Source organism: Osmerus mordax, chromosome 25 (genome assembly GCF_038355195.1).
Source record: "Osmerus mordax isolate fOsmMor3 chromosome 25, fOsmMor3.pri, whole genome shotgun sequence".
NCBI classification, from domain to species: Eukaryota; Metazoa; Chordata; class Actinopteri; order Osmeriformes; family Osmeridae; genus Osmerus; species Osmerus mordax.
The window spans coordinates 331,944-356,265 of NC_090074.1; the positions used below are offsets into that span (position 1 = coordinate 331,944).

General features: G+C 49.8%; 1 protein-coding gene across 1 annotated transcript in view; it reads right to left on the reverse strand.

Moving 5' to 3' along the window:
- arhgap32b (Rho GTPase activating protein 32b) overlaps nucleotides 1-21,608 on the reverse strand; it is a 35,934-nt gene extending 14,326 nt beyond the window's left edge. Inside the window, exons 1-12 of the mRNA XM_067229269.1 lie at nucleotides 21,508-21,608; nucleotides 18,578-18,704; nucleotides 17,992-18,083; nucleotides 17,663-17,747; nucleotides 10,523-10,609; nucleotides 9,035-9,172; nucleotides 8,800-8,892; nucleotides 7,155-7,277; nucleotides 6,127-6,204; nucleotides 5,440-5,521; nucleotides 4,807-4,857; nucleotides 3,949-4,020 (exon numbers count right to left, since the gene is read on the reverse strand). Coding sequence (XP_067085370.1) covers nucleotides 3,949-4,020; nucleotides 4,807-4,857; nucleotides 5,440-5,521; nucleotides 6,127-6,204; nucleotides 7,155-7,277; nucleotides 8,800-8,892; nucleotides 9,035-9,172; nucleotides 10,523-10,609; nucleotides 17,663-17,747; nucleotides 17,992-18,083; nucleotides 18,578-18,704; nucleotides 21,508-21,608 — 1,129 coding nt within the window. The remainder of the gene's footprint in view (nucleotides 1-3,948; nucleotides 4,021-4,806; nucleotides 4,858-5,439; nucleotides 5,522-6,126; nucleotides 6,205-7,154; nucleotides 7,278-8,799; nucleotides 8,893-9,034; nucleotides 9,173-10,522; nucleotides 10,610-17,662; nucleotides 17,748-17,991; nucleotides 18,084-18,577; nucleotides 18,705-21,507) is intronic.
- Nucleotides 21,609-24,322: the final 2,714 nt, after the last annotated feature.

The following is a 24,322-nucleotide window of genomic DNA, read 5'->3' on the forward strand; positions in this document are numbered from 1 at the left end:
CTACACTTTCTACTTCGGACAATAATGAGTACGTGTGGGGAAATACTTTAACTGCGAATAAACACATTCTTACCTCCGTTGGACACGCGGCAGGACTTTGATCGAAATATAAACTGTAAATCCGAAGTTAATTAACGACATTTCGTTCGATATGTTCGCAAGAAAAACGGCAACTCGTAAAAACTGAAAGCAACACCGTTCATCTTCACGTAACAGATAAAACTATAAACCTCATGGGTTGGAACAGTAACACGTGAGAGCGCCTCTCAGTCTGGTGCTCGGCTCAACCACTCCGAGAGAAAACGTCTCATTTCCCTACAGCTGCCGGCCGGCCCCTCGCCCGTATCAGTTTACAATCCAACCGCATTCGTTTGGAAATGTGTGAAAATCGATGTTATACGACCGCTATTTCCTTTCATACTGGATTAAACATTTCGGTCGTGATTGAAAAGATCAGAGCTTATTTGAATTGTATAGTGATAATGACAGCTGGAATGGTGTTTGTTTAAAAAATCAATATCCATAGTCTGCGTGTCTGAGAGATTAAATTGTTATCGGACAAAACATATGCTATGACTGAGGCCTAAACATAATCTGATACTTGTGCACAACCATCTCAAATTAGCTGTAAAAAGTATTTAACTACCATCAAGCAGTATAATGGTAACAGATGCAAAGGTGTCTTTTCAGCTATTTGTGTCCATACACTGTGGCATTGTGTCATAATAGGGACCAGAGGACCCTTATCCATAATGAAAGTTTACTAGGTGTGGTTTGTAACACTTCCACTCCTGTGTAGAGATCTGGTCTGGTCTCTGTAGAGCAGGTTTACAGCAGAGCGCATCTTCTCCTCCTTCCTCTCCATCTCCTCAGGTTCAGAGAACAGCTCTCTTGGCCCACTGGGGCTCACAGCTGCCTGTCACTTCCTGTCTCCCGACAGGAAGCTGACCTGGGCTGAGGGAGGAAGTGGGGGAGAGGGGAGCCAGCTCCTCTGAACCAGCACCTGCTGGTCTGGTCACACTGACCCTCTGTTTGTGCAGCAGAACAGGCGCAAAAACATTGATACAAACCTGTCTGCACCAGTTCTATCAAGCAGTAGTTTGTCCCAGTTATATGGATACTGCATGGTTCACACTAGGTTTCCCATCTGGCCCAGTCGAAACTGCACTCCCTTAGAGATGTTGAGCATGCGGGGAAGCCGGCTGAGAGACCAGGGTTTCCAGTTGGAACAGCCTGGTTCAGTCTCCATGGAGTGGCTCTCACTATTTCAGGACAAAGCTGGGTGCTCAAAGGATTGTTTTACGGCCCATCGAATGAAAAGGACAGAATAAATCAAACTGGAATGATCTACCACACCCCTCCACCCCCCCCCCCCCCCCCACACACACACACACACTGAACACACACACACCTTTCTAGTCCTACCGAATATATCCCAGCTGGTGCTGGATCAGGCATTCAAACAGCCAGGTACCCTTGTTCTTCCCTCAACTCATTTGCATACATGTTGAGAAGTAAACATAGGAACAACAGATCATTCAGGTGTTGACGTCTCCACGGTGATCACTTCCTGTAGTTACTGTAGGAAGCTACCATTCTACCTGTGTATAACCTCAACAGTACATTCCCATTTTAACTATAAAACAATTCACTGACACAGTCAGTGACTTAGGGGCTTCAGTATGGGTTATTCAGAGAACAGCTCTCTTGGCCCACTGGGGCTCACAGCTGCCTGTCACTTCCTGTCTCCTGACACAGTCAGTGACTTAGGGGCTTCAGTATGGGTTAGGGTTAGGGGCTTCAGTATGGGTTAGGGTTAGGGGCTTCAGTATGGGTTAGGGGCTTCAGTATGGGTTAGGGTTAGGGGCTTCAGTATGGGTTAGGGTTAGGGGCTTCAGTATGGGTTAGGGTTAGGGGCTTCAGTATGGGTTAGGGTTAGGGGCTTCAGTATGGGTTAGGGTTAGGGGCTTCAGTATGGGTTAGGGTTAGGGGCTTCAGTATGGGTTAGGGTTAGGGGCTTCAGTATGGGTTAGGGGCTTCAGTATGGGTTAGGGGCTTCAGTATGGGTTAGGGTTAGGGGCTTCAGTATGGGTTAGGGTTAGGGGCTTCAGTATGGGTTAGGGTTAGGGGCTTCAGTATGGGTTAGGGTTAGGGGCTTCAGTATGGGTTAGGGGCTTCAGTATGGGTTAGGGTTAGGGGCTTCAGTATGGGTTAGGGTTAGGGGCTTCAGTATGGGTTAGGGGCTTCAGTATGGGTTAGGGTTAGGGGCTTCAGTATGGGTTATTCAGAGAACACAACAAGGACAGTTAGCTTCATCAGGCTAGCTACTTAGGGCCTACAGCTAGATTAGGGTTAGGGTTAGGGCCTACAGCTAGATTAGTAAACAGGGTTAGGGCCTACAGCTAGATTAGTAAACAGGGTTAGGGCCTACAGCTAGATTAGTAAACAGGGTTAGGGCCTACAGCTAGATTAGTAAACAGGGTTAGGGCCTACAGCTAGATTAGTAAACAGGGTTAGGGCCTACAGCTAGATTAGTAAACAGGGTTAGGGCCTACAGCTAGATTAGTAAACAGGGTTAGGGCCTACAGCTAGATTAGTAAACAGGGTTAGGGCCTACAGCTAGATTAGTAAACAGGGTTAGGGCCTACAGCTAGATTAGTAAACAGGGTTAGGGCCTACAGCTAGATTAGTAAACAGGGTTAGGGCCTACAGCTAGATTAGTAAACAGGGTTAGGGCCTACAGCTAGATTAGTAAACAGGGTTAGGGCCTACAGCTAGATTAGTAAACAGGGTTAGGGCCTACAGCTAGATTAGTAAACAGGGTTAGGGCCTACAGCTAGATTAGTAAACAGGGTTAGGGCCTACAGCTAGATTAGTAAACAGGGTTAGGGCCTACAGCTAGATTAGTAAACAGGGTTAGGGCCTATGGCTAGATTAGTACACAGGGAGAGGAACATCCTGTGGACCACCAGGTGAGAGGGTTAGGGCAGGGAGAGGAACATCCTGTGTACCACCAGGTGAGAGGGTTAGGGCAGGGAGAGGAACATCCTGTGTACCACCAGGTGAGAGGGTTAGGGCAGGGAGAGGAACATCCTGTGTACCACCAGGTGAGAGGGTTAGGGCAGGGAGGAACATCCTGTGTACCACCAGGTGAGAGGGTTAGGGCAGGGAGAGGAACATCCTGTGGACCACCAGGTGAGAGGGTTAGGGCAGGGAGAGGAACATCCTGTGTACCACCAGGTGAGAGGGTTAGGGCAGGGAGAGGAACAACCTGTGTACCACAAGGTGAGAGGGTTAGGGCAGGGAGAGGAACATCCTGTGTACCACCAGGTGAGAGGGTTAGGGCAGGGAGAGGAACATCCTGTGTACCACCAGGTGAGAGGGTTAGGGCAGGGAGAGGAACATCCTGTGTACCACCAGGTGAGAGGGTTAGGGCAGGGAGAGGAACAACCTGTGTACCACCAGGTGAGAGGGTTAGGGCAGGGAGAGGAACATCCTGTGTACCACCAGGTGAGAGGGTTAGGGCAGGGAGGAACATCCTGTGTGCCACCAGGTGAGAGGGTTAGGGCAGGGAGAGGAACATCCTGTGGACCACCAGGTGAGAGGGTTAGGGCAGGGAGAGGAACATCCTGTGTACCACCAGGTGAGAGGGTTAGGGCAGGGAGGAACATCCTGTGTACCACCAGGTGAGAGGGTTAGGGCAGGGAGAGGAACATCCTGTGGACCACCAGGTGAGAGGGTTAGGGCAGGGAGAGGAACATCCTGTGGACCACCAGGTGAGAGGGCTGCTGGGGGTGGGGTCTGGGGGACAGGAGAGGGAGGTCACATGACCGACAGGACAGGGAGGTCACATGACAGACAGGAGAGGGAGGTCACATGACCGAGAGGAGAAGGAGGTCACATGACCGACAGGAGAGGGAGGTCACATAGACCCACAGACAGAGCTACCTGAGTTCAGCCCGCAGGGGGTCACTGGGTCAACCCACAAACTGTCCTGCTTTATACTCTCCATCTCCAGATCTGCATGCAGGGTGGAGGATGAGCCAGGGTGGAGGATGAGCCAGGATGGAGGTTGAGCCAGGATGGAGGATGAGCCAGGATGGAGGATGAGCCAGGGTGGAGGATGAGCCAGGGTGGAGGATGAGCCAGGATGGAGGATGAGCCAGGGTGGAAAAGCAGGGGTGGAGGGGTGGAGAAGCAGGGGTGGAGGGGTGGAGAAGCAGGGGTGGAGGGGTGGAGAAGCAGGGGTGGAGGGGTGGAGAGGCAGGGGTGGAGAAGCAGGGGTGGAGAAGCAGGGGTGGAGAAGCAGGGGTGGAGGGGTAGGGACCCAGGGGAAAAGGTAGACAACATTTCAGTCAGAGAACACTGGGAGGAGCAAGCAGCATGTATGTGTTGGAGATTGTCCTGCAAACGTGTGTTCACAAATTACATTTTTTTTCCAATTGTTGAAGGTATTCAATAAACAACAGGTGAAGATGCAAGTATAAAGGAGTGTGTGGGTTCTGTATGACAGAGTGTGTGTTCTGTATGACAGAGTGTGTGTTCTCTATGACAGAGTGTGTGTTCTGTATGATAGTGTGTGTTCTGTATGACAGTGTGTGTGTTATGTATGACAGTGTGTTCTGTATGGCAGTGTGTGTGTTCTGTATGACAGTGTGTGTGTTCTGTATGACAGTGTGTGTGTTCTGTATGACAGAGTGTGTGTTCTGTATGACAGAGTGTGTGTTCTGTATGACAGAGTGTGTGTGTGTGTGTGTGTGTGATGGACGGATGGGATGGAAGGAGGTGGTGTGTAGCAGCACGTACAGGGTGGAAACAGACTCCAGGAGGTGGGCCTCAGGTCGGAGCAGGGGGAGACTGGGGCAGGGAGAGGAACAGCATTAAACATGTTCACACACCAGCTGTACACAGACCTGACGTGGTGACTAGCAGGTGTACATCACATCAAACACTAGGCTCAGAATACACAAGACACCATCACGCCGCTGGTCTGAGGTCCTTGTGGAGTGGAACCTCAGCAGGTACCAGGAGAGAGACCACACGCTCACCATGACGACCACACGCTCACCATGACGACCACACACTCACCATGACCCTGCAGCACTGTAGCTGCATGAACCGACCAGTGTGTCTGACATCCATGCAAGTGTGCTGACGACTGTTTGGATGTACAGTAAACTACAGAATACTTGTTTGGGTAGGATTATCTTTAGGCATCATGCCAACATGAGCTGGGGCGACTGAGGTCAACCAACTGTCCCGCCTCAGGTGTTGGAGTGATCCACAGTTCAAGTCATTTGATAAGGTAGCCCACAATATGTAAATAAGCTATGAGTTAGATATTTACTGAACAAAAAGCAACCTTAGTTGTTCAACCAACTTATAAAATGACCTTTTAGAAACAGCAGGGTGAATGTGGTTGTGTTTGAGTTAACTTACCTGGCTTTGGCACAGAGTTGGTGACGGACTGCGGCACCTTGTCGTTTATCAGCTCAACACACTCACTGGGGAAGAAACCAACCTGGGGGAGGGAGGGAGGTGGTAAATTGAAAAATAAACAGCTTTCATCTACTGAAGTATTAGAGTCCTGTAAGACTACTAACACCAGAAGTCTTAGAGTCCTGTAAGACTACTAACAGAGCAGATCTGAGAGACTTCCTGTTCACCGATAGCAGCTTCACAGGTCCTGGGCACGCATGCTGGAAAAGGTTGGCATGCACCCTGAAAACAGTTCAAGTGTACTTTGACCACAGCATGCCACTTGGCATCACATTGTTGTTGGCATGCATGTGCTTGTGAAGGTATGTTATTTACAGCATGTCTGCTGGTTAAATGAAGATGTGTTTCTGAACATCTGTGATGTCAGAGGAGTTAGGGCCTCTCTGTTCCATCAGCCAACAGTGTGACAGAAGCTGACCATAACCATGCTAGCAGTCACTCAACATAACGCTGTTTTAATAAACCAGTATCTGTATGTGTGCGCACGTGTGCGCACGTGTGTGTGTGCGCATGTGTATGTGTGTGCATGTGTGTGTGCGCATGTGTGTGTGTGTGCATGTGTGTGTGTGTGTGCATGTGTGTGTGTGCGCATGTGTGTGTGTGTGTGTGCATGTTTGTGCCTCCAACCTGGAAGCCGTGCTTGCCTCTCCACCAGGTGGTGTCCTCCTTGGGGGGCATGTCAATCACAGAAACAATGTCCCCAACCTGGAGAGAGGACAGGAGGAGAGAGGGAGAGGAGGAGAGAGGGAGAGGACAGGAGGAGAGAGGACAGGAGGAGAGGGAGAGGGACAGGAGGAGAGAGGGAGAGGACAGGAGGAGAGAGGACAGGAGGAGAGAGGGAGAGGACAGGAGGAGAGAGGGAGAGGGCAGGAGGAGAGAGGACAGGAGGAGAGGGGGAGAGGACAGGAGGAGAGGGGGAGAAGAGGACAGGAGGAGAAGAGGACAGGAGGAGAGAGGGTGAGGACAGGAGGAGAGGGGGAGAGGACAGGAGGAGAGAGGGAGAGGACAGGAGGAGAGAGGGAGAGGATAGGAGGAGAGAGGGAGAGGACAGGAGGAGAGAGGACAAGAGGAGAGAGGGTGAGGACAGGAGGAGAGGGGGAGAGGACAGGAGGAGAGAGGGAGAGGACAGGAGGAGAGGGGGAGAGGACAGGAGGAGAGAGGGAGAGGACAGGAGGAGAGGACAGGAGGAGAGAGGACAGGAGGAGAGAGGGAAAGGACAGGAGGAGAGAGGGAGAGGACAGGAGGAGAGAGGAAAGGAGGAGAGGGGGAGAGGACAAGAGGAGAGGGGGAGAGGACAGGAGGAGAGAGGACAGGAGGAGAGAGGACAGGAGGAGAGAGGACAGGAGGAGAGAGGGTGAGGACAGGAGGAGAGGACAGGAGGAGAGAGGGAGAGGACAGGAGGAGAGAGGGAGAGGACAGGAGGAGAGAGGGAGAGGACAGGAGGAGAGAGGGAGAGGATAGGAGGAGGGAGAGGATAGGAGGAGAGGACAGGAGTCCATTATTATGAAATACGGGTTATGACCGTCCCATGATTCCATTGAGGATGAGTCCCACTGTCAACACAGGGTGCTCTGATCCAGCAGGTGTCTGAGGCAGGTGAGCTGGGCACTGTGCCCCTAGCGTCCGGTTAGGGTCAGGTGTGGGGTCAGGGTCACCTCAAAGGAGAGCTCGTCAGCTGCCTGGGCGTTGTAGCGTTTGATGACGTGGGCTGCAGCAATGGCAGGGACATTGATGGACGACTCCTCATGGACCAGTAGGTGGTTCCCCTTGTTTTCCACCTGGAGCACACACACACACACACACACACACGCACGGTCCTTCCATCAGTGTGAAACAGTAGAAACCAGGACTCATCAGACCAAGCAACATTTTTCACTTTAAAGGTGACATGACATGCTGTTTTTGGATGCTTTTATATAGGCTTTAGTGGTCCCCTAATACTGTATCAGAAGTCTCTTTCCCGAAATTCAGCCTTGGTACAGAATTACAGCCAATACTAGCAGTCCCACAAGGAGCTTTCCTCAGAACGCGCTGTTTTGGTGTCTGTAGCTTTAAATGCTAATGAGGAGCGGAGGGGCGGCACCATGCGCCAATGTTTACAATGGATGTATCGCAATGGCTGTAGCCCCGTTGCTGAAAGATGCCTCGAATTTGCCCATTCTCATCTGATAACCCTGGTTTGCATAGGTACACACTCAGTCATTTCAATGAGGGGAAAGGCGGATATCGCGCGCGCCATAACACCAACAGCAGAACGGTTATCCAAATAACAAATAAGTGTACAACACTCACGTTACAGCATGTGTATTCACACACATACTTGATGCTATCTACCTTTCCATTAGCGACAGTAACTCAGCTGTTAGCTGCAGAGCTAATGTTACAGCCACAAAGGGTACCAAGCTAGGTAACCATATACAGTAAAGCTACAAAATGATATAGCGTTAGTTAACTTACTTGTCCGAGGTTAGTAGCTAGACAAAGGAGAGTTAGTACTGATCCAGAATTTAATTTCAGCAAGGCCAGTTTTGTATTAGCTCAATTGAAGAAACAGTCGTGGCTGAAGTGTTTGGCGCAGACATACAAAACAAATGCGCCTACAACAGAAGTTGTGTAGGCGCATATCCAGAGAAAATAAAATTAAGACACTGGGTCATCAGAGGCTCAGATGAAGGAACTGTAAAAAGATTTTTGTTTTCCTTTGTACATCCAAACTGAGCAAATGTAATGCTTCGTTCGTTTGCAAGCCATGATGTCTCTCGAGGATAAAAACACTTGCACGGTCGTAGCTCAGTTTCTTATGGGCGGGCCAGATTCTCTGGGTGGGCAAAGCAGAGAGAGCGGAGGTAACCTTACTCCTTGTGACGTCACAAAGAGGAGATTTTCAAACAGAGCAATTGAGCCTTCATTTTCTCAAAGGTGGAGAAGAACACCCAGGGCTTGGTTTACACCTATCGAAAATTCTAGCCACTGGGGGACCAAAGGCAGGCTAGGGGAACTCATATTAATGTTAAATAACCTCCTAAAGTGAAGTTTTCATGTCATGTCACCTTTAACTACAGTTCACTGTTCCTGAGATAAGCAGGAACTGTGTTAGTCTTCTCCTCTTCTGCTGTAAGAGTCAAGGTGGGACAAGAAGTGTGTTCGACCCCCCCTCCCCCGCTCTCCCCCCCAGCTCTCCCCCGTTCTCCCCCCGCTCTCCCCCCCTCCCCCAGCTCTCCCCCGCTCCCCCCGCTCTCCCCTGCTCTCCCCCCCTCCCCCAGCTCTCCCCCCCTCCCCCAGCTCTCCCCCAGCTCTCACCTCCATCCAGGTGAGGACGGGCCCACAGTTGATCTTGTTGTCGGCGATGGCTGACAGGCGGGACAGGTAGGCCATCAGCATCTGGCACACGGCCTGTATTGGAACACACCCACAGAGGAAGTGAGATCACACCCACAGAGGAAGTGAGATCACACCCACAGAGGAAGTGAGATCACACCCACAAAGGAAGTGGGATCACACCCACACAGGAAGTCAGGGTTGGGGTCAGACTAACCTCAGTGCGGTCTCGCAGGCTGTCTCCTCGGGGCAGCTCAGGCAGCAGAGAGAAGCGCCGGTCGTAGATGCAGAGGTGCAGGTGCTTGTCCAGGACGCGGAAATCCTCATAGCTGCGCTTCACCATCCAGCTGCGGCCCTGCAGACACGGGGAGGACCAGCCCTTCAACACCCTGGCCTGGGTGTTCTTTACACAGACTAAATGACTATATGAAGGCTTGAAGAGTTCCATGAATGTCTCACTCTACAGTGGTGTCTGCTAGTTGCAAACAGACATCACAACCACATCTGGAGTGGTTGACATCAGTGGAACGTGTGTGGGTCTGAGACAGGGATAGCACAGTACCCAAACACACACAGGTTGGCAGGTCTGCAAAGTACTTCAATGGCATAAAAATAATACAGATATGGTCTAATGTGACTTGTACTGGTTGGAACAGTAAAATGGCTAACCAAAAGAAACGTTGCACTTGGAACCAACACTTCACCACACAAAATGATTTCTCCATATTTCCATGCAAATGTAGTTAATCTTGTTTCCATCTCCACAGAAGCACTCCCAGGCCTCTCTCAGCCACAGCATGGGGGAGGGAGAGGAGGGGTGAGGGGGTTAGAGAAGCCCTCTGACTGGGGCTCTGGAGAGACCAGGGGACACAGACAGCTGGCTGATGATCCCAGCACAGCCGCTGGAGACAGAGAGATCTACCATCGTGGGCTGATCTCCCTGGACCCAACACCTCTAACCCTAACCCTCTATCATCGTGGGCTGATCGCCCTGGACCCTACACCTCCAACCCTTACCATCTACCATCGTGGGCTGATCTCCCTGGACCCTACACCTCTAACCCTAACCCTCTCCTACACCAGCCTTTTCAATGTGTCTCTTTCGCTCCTTCTAAAGAACCGGGCTCGTATCCAACTTCTTTTATGGAACAGTGCAGGTGGGTTTAAATCCCCTTACGGATGATCAGCCAGAGACAGAGAGAGCGAGAGAGAGAGCGAGAGGAGAGTTGAGTTGGAATTTCCAGGGACGAAACCACAAGTCTTGCCAAGGTCGTGGAAATGGAATATGATCCAGAGGAAGAATGTGCAAAACCAGAATCAAGTGTGTCATCAGACTAGAGCTAGACCACTACAGCTCTCTGAGAAATGCTACACTTTTACACTCAGAAGTTTGTATTACTTACTGTGTTTAATCACTACTTCAGAAAGTACACAAGCCTATCAACCAACAAGACAGTGATGAGTTGTTTTAGTAACATTTAACATCCTGCCTGACACCCCAGGGCTCAGGGTAGAGCAGAAACCCACAACAGGAAGAGATGACTCACTGTATCCTAGGTGCGCTCCCTGGAACTAACTAAATATGCTCCCAGCACCCAATAAGTTATAAAACGGTGTTTAGTCTAGTGATGGTATACATAACGATGAGGGGGCAGTGTGTCTGGGGGCAGGGGGTGCAGGAGGGGGATAACCCAGGGGACTGTACCTGGCAGCAGATCTGGACCAGGTACACCAGTTCCTGCCACTCGTAGCCATTCCTCGTCGCTTCACTTTGTTCGTCCGCAAGAGACAGCTGTGGGGCAGAGAGAGTGAGAGCATTAAAACTTTGTTCTTCTAGCTAGCTAGAACATTAGAACTTTGTTCTGTGCTAGCTAGCTAGAGCATTATAACTTAGTTCTTCTAGCTAGCTAGAGCATTAGAACTTTGTTCTGCGCTAGCTAAAACATTAGAACTTTGTTCTGTGCTAGCTAGAGCATTAGAACTTTGTTCTGCACTAGCTAGCTAGAGCATTAGAACTTTGTTCTTCTAGCTAGTTAAAGCATTAGCACTTTGTTCTGCTAGCTAGCTATCCCCGCCGGCGGCACATGACTGGTTACCCTTGCCCGGTAGCATACTGTAACATTTCATCTTTCACTCTGAATAATATACAGCAATAAAGAGCCATAACTAGCGTGTCTAGTATATAACATCAAGTTACATCAAGCCAGCGTATCGGATTTCTTGCATCGTGTGTAAAAGTTGTATTTTGATTTGATTATATATATATATATTGTATTGTCAGAAAATCTTTATCAAGTATTGCACAGTCGATGAAATCAAGTTGATTTTTTTCTGCATGCTCGCAAGTAGACAAGGCAGATCGCCGTACAAAGTTCTGTCAACCAGTCTCCTTTCAAGACCATTTAAACAACAGTTTTCCAGTCATTGGTCCATCCACAGGTCACATGTCTCTTCTTTCATTGGCTCCCTTGCATAAGTCTTGCGTGTGTGTGCGTGGAAGTCTTACAAAGTTTGGCCCTGCCAGGCTTACCAGAGTCAGCAAGTTTATGGCATGCTGTAAGGATAACAGTGAAGCTTAGTGTTCACTTGGTAAGGTTCCCCTTTCTGCTCGCAAAGAATGTTGAACACAGTATCATTTTATACAGAATAAAAGGTTACATTCTGAATTTCTTTGACATGTATCATTAGACCTCAGAACATCTCTGAAGTAGTGTTGCCATAGAGGGACGACTGACAACACTGCCCAAGTTCCCCTTTTCATCACAGTAAGAAAATAAAAAGATGTTGCCCCTACAAAGAATAAATCAACCAAGAGAGAACATGAGTTGCATATCTCAACTCAACAAGATGACATGGTTTTGATACGTGGGTCCACAACAAACCTGGGAGATTCAGATAGTGAGCGTGTGTGTGAACAGCCGAACATGATTCCAGCATGCTGCCAGGCCGCAGTGTTTGGAGAAGTTCAGGTGTCTGCAGTTGAGAAACTTCAGCTGCTGAGAGGTTGTGGGGTGTGTGTGTGTGTGCAGGGGGGTAATAAGTAGTGTCCTGTTTTCTATATGCCACTGGCTTGTAAATAGACCTAGAGTGCATTTTCAGCTCCTACAGTTTTTAAACATCTGATCCGTATCTATGGGAGCAGTCCCAGGGACAGCAGGTTGTTCTGCTCCACAGACGCGGCTGCGTGGAGCTGTGTGGAGTTGTGTGGAGCTGTGTGGAGTTGTGTGGAGCTGTGTGGAGCTGCGAGGAGCTGTGTGGAGCTGTGTGGAGCTGCGTGGAGCTGTGTGGAGCTGTGTGGAGTTGTGTGGAGCTGTGTGGAGCTGTGTGGAGCTGCGTGGAGCTGTGTGGAGCTGTGTGGAGTTGTGTGGAGCTGTGTGGAGCTGTGTGGAGTTGTGTGGAGCTGCGTGGAGTTGTGTGGAGTTGTGTGGAGCTGTGTGGAGCTGTGTGGAGCTGTGTGGAGCTGTGTGGAGCTGTGTGGAGTTGTGTGGCGTTGTGTGGAGTTGTGTGGGAAGCGTAATAGCAGACTTACGTGGGTTTAATGTCTCTGAAACCCTCGTTGCCATGGCTGTGCAGGCGGTTGAAAACTCACTCACCCCCCTTCTCTCACTACAAGATCCTCCCACAATGAAACACTGTTGGTGTTTTTCTTGTTCTCCCTCTCTTATAAGACAATTGATGATCCAGCAGTTTCAGTCCAGCTAAAGGATCCCTGACCCCACCTTCACCTGTAACAACCTTAACCCAGGATAGTACAGAAGCACCCTTACCATCAGGTGCCTGTTTCAAAGAAGGTCTAGGGCTCTCGTACAACAGCATGACCTCTCTGTGTCTCTCTCTCTCTCTGTGTCTCTCTCTCTGTGTCTCTCTCTCTGTGTCTCTCTCTCTGTGTCTCTCTCTCTGTGTCTCTCTGAGGATTGCAATAGCAACAGTTCTTTTCTAAGCGCATGAGTTAATAAAAACTAACCTGAATTGAAACTCAAGCCCAAAGCAGCGGACATTTTAACAGAGTAAAAATACTTTCTCAGATTACATTACAGTGAGTCTAACAACAGTAACTCCACTAGTGAGGATAGGACTGCAGGCTGGGTTTGTCAGAGATAAGCTCACACACACACACACACACACACACACACACACACACACACACACACACACACACACACACACACACACACACACACACACACACACACACACACACACACACACACACACACACACACACACACACACACACACACACACACACACACACACACACACACACACACACACACACACACACACACACACACACACACACACACACACACACACAAAGACAAGTAAATGTGCGCAAACACATGCACCAAAACACCAAAGGGCTCACAAACAACACACACACTGTTAACCAATCAGAGGCGCTCAACTTGAGTGCACAGTGAGGGTCACCCAGCAGGATGGGGACACTGGACTCATTCTGAGACGGACAAATATATAAATACAGTGAAATGTCCCAACTGGCCGTGTCAAGGTTCTCTCGCTATAGCAATAAGCACTCAGGTCAGAATCTGAAAATGTTATTGTTGGGAGTCAGGTGGCTGAGCGGTTAGAGAATCGGGCTAGTAATCAAGAGGTCACTGGTTCGATTCCCGCCGTGCAAAATGACGTTATGTCCTTGGGCAAGGCACTTCACCCTACTTGCCTTGGGGAGAATGTCCCTGTACTTACTGTAAGTCGCTCTGGATAAGAGCGTCTGCTAAATGACTAAATGTAAATTGTCAAGTAGGTTTACACACATAATTTGCTAACCACACAAGTGTAGGCATTGCTGACTTCCCAAAAGCGAGAAGCGAGAGATGGAAAGTAAAGAGAGAAAGCGGGAGAGAGAAAGGGGAGTCCCAAGGGATTCCCCTCAGTAAAGCACAATCCTGTCTCTCAACCTCGTGGAAAACACAGGCTCTCGCAAACACAGTCAATTTTATCTATAGAAACCCCAGAGAGAGAAAGAGAGACACCGAAAGAGAAAGAGAGAGAGAGAAAGAGAGGCTGCCTCCAGTACTCACCGCAGCAGTCCGGACCTCCAGTAACTCCCCTTCAGTCCTTTTGTTTAGCTCCTCAGCTGAACCAACCCCCACCCTGACACAGCTCTAGTCTGCAGCCTGCATCTCCCTGGCCGGCCAGATCTGCTGCCAAGCCTCTAAAACTAACTCATCTGGGAGGACGCCTGTGTCAGCCCTGCTTCCTCGCGAGCTCTTGCTCTTTCTCTCTTGCTCGGTGTGTGAGCGAGCGTGTGAGCGAGTGTGTGAAAGCAAGCGTGTGTGAGAGCGTGTGTGAGAGCAAGCGTGTGTGTGTGTGAGAGCTGTTACCCCTCCCTCTGAGGGATCAGAGAGAGAGAGAGAGAGAGAGAGAGAGAGAGAGAGAGAGAGAGAGAGAGAGAGAGAGAGCAGAAGAAGGGAACCCCTGCTCAGGACCCCACAACAGGACTGTCAGCTTTCCCCCCTCCTGTCCTACCCCCCCCCCCCCCCCCCATCTCTTTCTTCCTGTTTAATTCACTGTCCTAGGCACCCATGTTAAACAAAGCAGCTTTTAAGCTCCATTTGACTTTTGAGTGAAAAAAACAAAGGACAGCAGGGTAGAGACCAGAGGACAGCAGGGTAGAGACCAGAGGACAGCAGGGTAGAGACCAGAGGACAGCTGGGTAGAGACCAGAGGACAGCAGGGTAGAGACCAGAGGACAGCTGGGTAGAGACCAGAGGACAGCTGGGTAGAGACCAGAGGACAGCAGGGTAGAGACCAGAGGACAGCAGGGTAGAGACCAGAGGACAGCAGGGTAGAGACCAGAGGGCAGCTGGGTAGAGACCAGAGGACAGCTGGGTAGAGACCAGAGGACAGCAGGGTAGAGACCAGAGGACAGCAGGGTAGAGACCAGAGGGCAGCTGGGTAGAGACCAGAGGGCAGCTGGGTAGAGACCAGAGGACAGCAGGGTAGAGACCAGAGGACAGCAGGGTAGAGACCAGAGGACAGCAGGGTAGAGACCAGAGGGCAGCAGGGTAGAGACCAGAGGACAGCAGGGTAGAGACCAGAGGGCAGCAGGGTAGAGACCAGAGGACAGCAGGGTAGAGACCAGAGGACAGCAGGGTAGAGACCAGAGGGCAGCAGGGTAGAGACCAGAGGACAGCAGGGTAGAGACCAGAGGACAGCAGGGTAGAGACCAGAGGACAGCAGGGTAGAGACCAGAGGACAGCATGGTAGAGACCAGAGGGCAGCAGGGTAGAGACCAGAGGACAGCACGGTGCAAGGTAGGATGAAACTCAACTTCAACACACACACTGTGTGGTGACATCACTCAGCAGCATGGCCTACATCACTCAACAGCATGGCCTACATCACAGGACCATAAATGGATCTGCCCCCCTCTCCTAACCCCCTCTCTTCTGGTGCAGGAAGCAGGCTGTCAATACTAGCCCAGCACCCCCCAGCAAGCTGATTACCCAGCCTGCTAGCGCACACTGGACCCATACTGATCAGCCACTAACATAGATGTTTCCAGCTCAGATCCAGGTCCACTAGAATAGCAGCAGCCACAGAAGTAGCTGTTGGCAACATGAGGAAAGGAACGCAATGCTCACAACACCATCGACCAGCGGAGACAGGAAACAGAACCTCCACAACAACACACCAACTCTGTTGGTGTGTTGTTGTATAAAACCTAAGACGTTCCTGCACAATCAGAATCAGAATGGGATTTATTCTCCATGAAAGTTTGCACAGACAAGGAATTTGCTTTGGCAGGAAGGTGCATACAATAAACATATAGGGACCTAAAATTTAAATATATCTATCTATACTAAGGGTACATAAACTAGCAGTACTAAGTGGAATTAGAATTAAATAAAATATACAATAGCGTCAAATATACAAGTCAAGTGAACTCCCTACATCAGAAGAACCCCGTCAGAAACACAGAAGAACGAATGAACCATGAGGTTATCTGAGAGGACTGAACTGGTCTGATTTAGTAAAAGACACCAAAACAACAATGCAAGGGTTAGAGCTGGAGTCTGCACGCGTGCGGAGGCTAGCTCTTTGTCCTCTGCTGGTGAGGAGGGATGATTCAAGCCAGCACGTCATCCGCTGACACCAGCGATCCATGGGACAGAGCGCGTGAGGTGTGAGGTCATCCCTGAGCTCATGCTCTCCTGTGATGGTCCCCAGCAGACGCTGGGTCTCAGCAGGCCTGGTGGGGCTGAGGGACGCTGGGTCTCAGCAGGCCTGGTGGGGCTGAGGGACGCTGGGTCTCAGCAGGCCTGGTGGGGCTGAGGGACGCTGGGTCTCAGCAGGCCTGGTGGGGCTGAGGGACGCTGGGTCTCAGCAGGCCTGGTGGGGCTCTGAGACTGCTCTCTGAGGAGAGTTTCTGGGCAGCCCTCTGCTGCTGTCAGGAGTTCACAGGAAGAAACAGAAGATCTCCACCCTCCTGCTCCCTTACAGCTCACTGCATCTCCACCCTCCTGCTCCCTCACAGCTCACTGCATCTCCACCCTCCTGCTCCCTCACAGCTCACTGCATCTCCACCCTCCTGCTCCCTCACAGCTCACTGCATCTCCACCAGGGACCAAGTCTGCTGTGTCCTGCCTCCATGCTGCCTCACCCCCTCCTCACCAAGGACTGCCTCCATGCTGCCTCAGAGAGCCTTGGAAAGAATGTGTGATACCAGTCTGAACAGTAACAGGAAGATTGATAGCTACTATCAGGTCAGTCGCCATAGCCCTCCCCTCATCACACACTCCATCAATCACACTGCTCTGGCTAACATGGCATCACCAACCTACACCCTAGTACCCATGTACTCCAGAGCCCTTTCACCGTGACTCAGTGGTAGAGAATAGGCTGTGTGTTTCCAGCTGCTACAATGAGACTCTTCATCCCTGTCAGCCTCAAGCAGAGACACAGAGACATGGACCAGACAGATACAAACACAGGAAGAGTTGGCGTGTAGGAGGAGCAGGAGGGAGATGGAGGATGTTAGAGAGAACAGCTTAGATGGAGGATGTTAGAGAGAACAGGTTAGATGGAGGATGTTAGAGAGAACAGCTTAGATGGAGGATGTTAGAGAGAACAGCTTAGATGGAGGATGTTAGAGAGAACAGGTTAGATGGAGGATGTTAGAGAGAACAGCTTAGATGGAGGATGTTAGAGAGAACAGGTTAGATGGAGGATGTTAGAGAGAACAGGTTAGATGGAGGATGTTAGAGAGAACAGGTTTGCATTGCGTTGGCAGCAGTAATATCCTGCTGTAGCTGAGTTATGACAACAAGAACCCCTTTAAGATTTCTCACTGTGGAAAGGACACTGCTTGACATGACTGTAATACACACTCACAACCCCCCCCTCTGCAGCCAGGCAGGGGGCCCCAGAGAGCAGAATTACAAGGACTGACACACAGCCACCAGGACAAACCATAACTCACCATATGGAAAGTAGTCATTGATTTTAAAAACTATGTTATGAGTCACTACATACCTACATCCAAGGCTAGTGATCATTGGAGCAGGGTGAGAAATTCTGCACTTCAGAATCATGGTGAACTTGTGACATACTGCTGCCCTCTACTGGATTCTAGAGGAACTACAACACCAAGTTTGAAGTGTCTCTCAAGATGTGTCAGAGCCCGATACATCATGACCATGCTATGCAGAAGACAATTCCCCCATAAAAAATACATTTTGAACTTCGACTGAATAAAATAGTAATTGAATAAGGTGGTAGCAGTGCAGCAGCCACTGTATGTTAGCCAAAGATGGCTGTGTGTGTGTGTCCAGTCTCTGGGCCCAACAACATCAGCAGGATCATGTCAGTCACTCACCTGGATGGAGCCAAAGTCCACATTCTCATAGTGGAAGTGTGCACACTCTGCCAGCTGGGGGAAGTGTCCCTTAGTGAAGGACAGCCTGGAACACACAACCAACAGCCTGGTTATACGAGAGGAGAGGCTCTCTTATATGGTAATAATGCTCACTCATTCATGCCAGTAAAGCATGACTGAATTGAATTGAGAGAGAGAGAAATCGAGAAATGAGAGAGAGAGGTCAATGTGTAAGACAGAGGAGCTGAGAGAGAGAGAGGGGCCTCCAGAGGGGGCGGGGCCTTCAGAGGGGGCGGGGCCTTCAGAGGGGGCGGGGCCTCCAGACTTACTTCTTGATGTTCTTGACCTTCATGCTGGCCGTGCTGCTGAAGGAGCACAGAGCATGCTCAGTCCTCAACTCTGGGACCTCAGCACTGCGTGCCTGCACACACACACACACACCACAACATACACACACACACACACACACCACACACACCATACACACACACACACCATACACACACACACACACACCATACACACACCATACACACACACACACACCATACACACCATACACACACACACCATACACACACACACACACACACCATACACACACACACCATACACACACACACCATGCACACACCACACACACAGGGTTGGTCAGCACAGAGCAGGAGACTCAGTCAGCACCCAGCCCTGCGTGTTTACAAACCAGACTGGGGGCGTTACCATGGAGACAGCCTCATTCTTTAAAATCCAGCTGAAACCTATCCAAAATGCACTGGGCTAGATACAGAAATGATCAATAAGAGTAGATGCATACAGTATATATTTATATATAAATATACACATACACAGAGTATACAGAAAATATTTATGAGAGGATCAATGTATGTGGGTGTGTATATGGTGTGTGTGCATCACCATGGCGCTGATGGTCTCCTCCCAGTCAGGTCTCTCTCGGGGGTGCACGCTGCGGGGCAGCTCGAGACCCTCCGCCTCCGAGGCTCTCAGACCGCTGCACAGCAGGGAGGGACAAACACTTACACACCTGGAACATGTCCGAGCTCATTTACTACATTTCCAATTCAATTCTGTAAATCTAAACTTATTTTCCAAGTAAATAAAACATTGTAAAAGCTTTTAAACCCAGTGTTGATGATGCAGACACTAGCGTAACCCTAACCCAGTGTTGATGATGCAGACACTAGCGTAACCCTAACCCAGAAGCACAATGGCCAGTGTGTGTGTGTGGGGGGTTCTGGGAGAGTGTGTGTGTGTGTGGGGTTCTGGGAGAGTGTGTGTGTGTGGGGGGTTCTGGGAGAGTGTGTGTGTGTGTGGGGTTCTGGGAGAGTGTGTGTGTGGGGGGTTCTGGGAGAGTGTGTGTGTGTGGGGGGTTCTGGGAGAGTGTGTGTGGGGGGTTCTGGGAGAGTGTGTGTGTGTGTGTGGGGTTCTGGGAGAGTGTGTGTGTGGGGTTCTGGGAGAGTGTGTGTGTGGGGGGTTCTGGGAGAGTGTGTGTGTGTGTGGGGTTCTGGGAGAGTGTGTGTGTGTGGGGGGGGTTCTGGGAGAGTGTGTGTGTGTGTGTGGGGTTCTGGGAGAGTGTGTGTGTGTGTGTGTGCAGGATTCCCACCAACACACACACACCTCTAGATATGCCCACCAACGCACGGATAGGACACACACCTCATAAGGGATCTATACATGGCTGACCTCAAACTGTCAGCAGAGATGAAGGTTTGTGTAAGGGTTGTTTGCATTTCCTCTCATCAACAGGAAGGGAGAGAAAGAGATAGAACAACAGAGAGAGAGGAGAGAGACAGGGAGGGAGGGAGAGAGAAAGAGAGAGAGGGAGAGAGGAGGGAGACAGGGAGGGAGACAGAAAGAGAGAGAGGAGGGAGACAGGGAGGGAGACAGAAAGAGAGAGAGGGAGAGAGGAGGGAGACAGGGAGGGAGACAGAAAGAGAGAGAGAGGAGGGAGACAGGGAGGGAGACAGAAAGAGAGAGAGGGAGATAGGAGGGAGAGAGGCAACAACTGAGTGTAAGAGGCCAGTAGAGAGACATGAGGAGTTGTGGATATATTTGTAGCCCTGTTTTGACCAGTACACTCATCTTTTACTTTATTCTTTTAAAGGCTGTTCAGTTGCAGAGCACGCTACATAGCTTGAACACAGGTTCCAGACAGGACCAGGGTTCTACGCTGACAGGACCTGGGTTCTACGCTGAGAGGACCAGGGTTCTACGCTGAGAGGACCAGGGTTCTACGCTGACAGGACCAGGGTTCTACGCTGACAGGACCAGGGTTCTACGCTGACAGGACCAGGGTTCTATGCTGACAGGACCAGGGTTCTATGCTGACAGGACCAGGGTTCTCTGTTACCAGAAGCAGCTCCACACAGCAGCCACCTTCCCTCCTCAGCAGCCTGGCAGCTCCACACAGCAGCAACACACCAGCACTCCTCTCCCTCTATTCAGACCCTCTTCTCTCTGTTGTAATGCTGGACTAATATCTAATGTATGCTAAGCTGCTGCTGCCATGGCAACCCCTGCACATGGAGGATTTGGGACAACTTCAATACAGAGAAAGGGAGAGGGTAGGAAAGGAGAGGGGAGGATAGAGGGGAGGAGAGGAGAGGAAGAGAGAGGGAGGAGACGAGAGACTGTGGACTGTATTTCAGCTGCAAAAAGGGGACAATTCCTTGAGAATGGTTTTACAGAAATACACACACATTTTCAGCAAGCTTCCGTCCTTGGAATCGAGGAAATATTCTACCCGCACATGCAGAAACAGGCACATCTACAAAGTCGCTACACACCCACCTCAACACACATATCTACACGGTCACTACACACCCCATCCAACACACACACACACATACGTCATCAAGTCTCCTGCTCTGGGCTGGTCTGAACATGAGGCAGAGACAGACAGCGCTGCTGGGAGGAGGTGGAGGGCTGTATGTGTTCTACGGTCCCACAGTAAAGCAGTCACTGGTTATAGAGCCCACTGGGGGAGTGCTGGTAGTTTCTGTGATACAGAATGAAAAAGGAAATGTGGTCGCACGTGTGTCTTTAAGAAGCCAAGATATGCAGTGTGCATGCAATGCAAGGTGATACTGCCATTCACAAGAATGAGCACATGGTTCTGAGTCGGAGTGCGTGTTGGCATGTGGTTTCAGTCGATGACGTAGCTGCTAGCTGCTATGCTAACCATCAGTTGGAGAAGGGGATAGCTGTTATGCTAACCATCAGAAGGTGAAGAGGGCTAGCTGCTATATATATATATATATATATTTATATTTATCCCACTTAGTACTGCTAGTTTATGTACCCTTAGTATAGTTAGTCCACATATTTAAATTTTAGGTATATGTTTATTGTATGCACCTTCCTGCCAAAGCAAATTCCTTGTCTGTGCAAACTTTCATGGCGAATAAATCCCTTTCTGATTCTGATTCTGCTAGCAATTTCATGTTAAAAAGCTGAATGTGGGCTTCCAGCAGGGTTGGTAATAACTGTGTCCAACAGCATATAACATTCTCCATACTAACCTTGAAGAGGTTAGTATGGAGAACTTAGACTTGCCACTGTCTGTACACCCCCCCCCCCCACACACACACACACACACACACACACACACACGTCAGTCCTCCGTGTGGAGAAGCAGCAGAGGGCTTTTTGAACACGCAGAATTCTAGCACAGATGTGTGCACACCCACACATGCTAGTGCCGGAGCCTGGCATCGCCACCCCCATGCCCCTCCTCCCCCCAGCCCCTCCTCCCCCCTGCCCCCCTGCCCCTCCTCCCCCCTGCCCCTCCTCCCCCCAGCCAGAGGCACCAAGCTGCTGCTGGTTACCTGTCGTCCTTGGTGGAGAAGGAGGCGTCATGGCTGGTGGCTGCTGTGGATCCAGGCAGACCTGGGCTCCCCGTCGCAGCGCCCACGCCGGACTCCATCATACTGACTCACTGCTGGAGCAGCCTGCCAGGAGGGGGGGGGGGGGGGGGGGGAGGGGGTTACACGAGTGAGAGGTAGATGAAAGAGCAAGATAAGGGGATAGGGGATGAGCAAGCAGAAAACAAGAGAAGACGAAATAGGAGATGAGACAGAGCATGAAGGGAGAGGGATGAAGGAAGGAGATGTTTTAACAAGTAAAGAAACAGAGGGAGAGAAAGCTGTGACCAGGTGAGGCGAGAAGAGAGGAAGAAGAGGGAGAGAGAAGAGAGGGAGAGAAGATAGAGAAGATATAGAAGAGAGGGAGAAGAGAGGAGAGAGAGAGGAGAGAGAAGATTGACATTAAAAGCAAGATGAGAGAGAGAGGGAGGTGAGAAAAACAATCTGTTATTTTGTGTGTATCGCCTGAGGATCTCATTAAAGGCAGCAGATGAAACACTTTAACCTCTACTGTGCTGGAAGCAAAAAACTCCCCAACAACATCCGGTAGATAGATATCCGGTATCAACACAATAATAAGGTGGCAATTAAAGACCTGATTGTGTGTGAAAAGAAAGTTTTGAAAGGTTGAATTTGTATTTATTTTTTTAAGGTTGGAAAAAAACATTTTGAAAGGTTGGAAACGTTTTATTTTTTCAACCTTTCAAAACTTCTTTTTCCGAACCTTTAAAATTTGCCAGGAATCTTTTTTGACAATATCCAATATCTCCCCACATATCTAGCCATGAGTGATCAGGATTGTCTCTATTCTCAGTTATGTCGACAACAATGTTTCAGAAATGTTTTTTTCTAACCTTTATTTTTCTATACAAATTCAACCTTTCGAAACGTTCTTTTCGAAAATATTTCTCAAACCTTTCAAGCCCTTTTGGGGAACCTTTCAAAACCAGTTTTTTGAAACTTTCCAGTTACATTATGCACTGTGGATTGTCCCTGTGAGCACCACAGCACATCACACAGTGTGGTAGCAGTCTGGATGGCCAGTGCATCCCATGCAGGAAGGCTATGTACATCATTGATGGCCTGCAGCTTGATATCCCCATCCAGTGCTATGGGATGACTGCTGCTACACTGGAGCTCCAAACTCAAGCCGTTTGAAGTGGAGAGGTTGGAGGATGAAAGAGGGTCTGTGCGTATCTCCACGGTTAGGGTTAGGGTTATACCCCTAACCCTAACCCTAACCCTCCATGTTCTGCACACCAACACACACATCCTCTGGGGCCTCCAGTGATGTTCAAAGCACAGCTCAAATCCCATCAGTCTGTAATACAGACAGACAAGGGAGGGACAACATCTATGCCTCATGAACCACTATCTAGGAAGCGGAGAAAAACTATATGATGGATTCTGTTGCATTTCCAAACCAAAATAATGTCATGTTTCACCAGGATTCAAATGATGAGACATTCATATTTAGCAGGAGGGGCAATACTACATGTGGGGTGTGTCTGTAAAGTTCTGATGCATCAGCATCCTGAGAGCTTCTTCATGTCTACTACTAACCCATCATCACATCTGCTTATACCATGAGCTGCAGAAGATTCAAGACAGTCTCTCTCTCTCTCTGTCTGTCTCACCTTCTGTCTCTCACACACACAATCATTTCCATTTCAGTCAAATTAGGATGAGCAGAAGAATGAGGAGCCTGTCTCACTGGTGACTCATCGCTCACGCTGCCTGTTCATAACAGCTGGAGGAACAGCCCACACACACAACTTCTCTGTCTCACTCTGTCTGTAGGTCTGTCTCTCTCTGTCACTGTGTCTCTCACTCTCACACATTCCTATCTCTCACTTTCTTCTATGATACTGGGTGGCTATTCTAGACTGTAACTGTTACAGCACTTCCATATTACCTGAGATCTTAATATTTGTTTTTCCACCAAGTCGAATTCTGCTGTGCTGCAGGCAGGAACCCCCAGACACAGAGAGAGTGGTAGTAATGTGATGAGCTGGCCCTTCCTCCTTCCCTGATGAGTGGGACGTCATGCGTCCACCTGAAGCACCTGTCCTCTCTCTGCCCTCTCCTCCTCCAGCCTGCCAGGGGGCTGAGAACAGCCTGGTGCAGGTCCAGTCTGCAGGCCTAACCAGTAGGTTATTGTGACAGCCCTACTAACCAGCCAACAGCTTCACATTGTTGTGTTCTGGCTGGAAATTCAGATCCTTTTCAGCCAGGCAGTTCATGGTTCACAGCTGTTGACCCACACTCCCAGCTGAGTCAGAGTAGACAGACACCTGAGAAACAGTCCATTCTGGAGGACTCACTGTGCCCTGGAGCTGGACTCTGGGAGAGGGATAATAAGGATATCTGGAACTAGTAAAATAACTTTGCATAGACATTTGCCTTATCAGTTTTATGGCAGCAATTTACAACAATATCAATAATAAGTGATATCTGGCTCAGAGGTATAACAAAGTAACTTGTTTTGAGTGTTGACTTTAGCAGACATTTCAAGATCTGAGATAAAGTAGGTAAACATGTGTGACTCAAAATACTTTAGTATTATTCGTTTGGGCCAATGACACACACACACACCCTACACAAGCAGCACACACACACACCCTACACTAGCAGCACACACACACACACCCTACACTAGCAGCACACACACACCCACACTCTACACTAGCAGCACACACACACACACACACCCTACACTAACGGCACACACACACACACACCCTACACTAGCAGCACACACACACACACACACCCTACA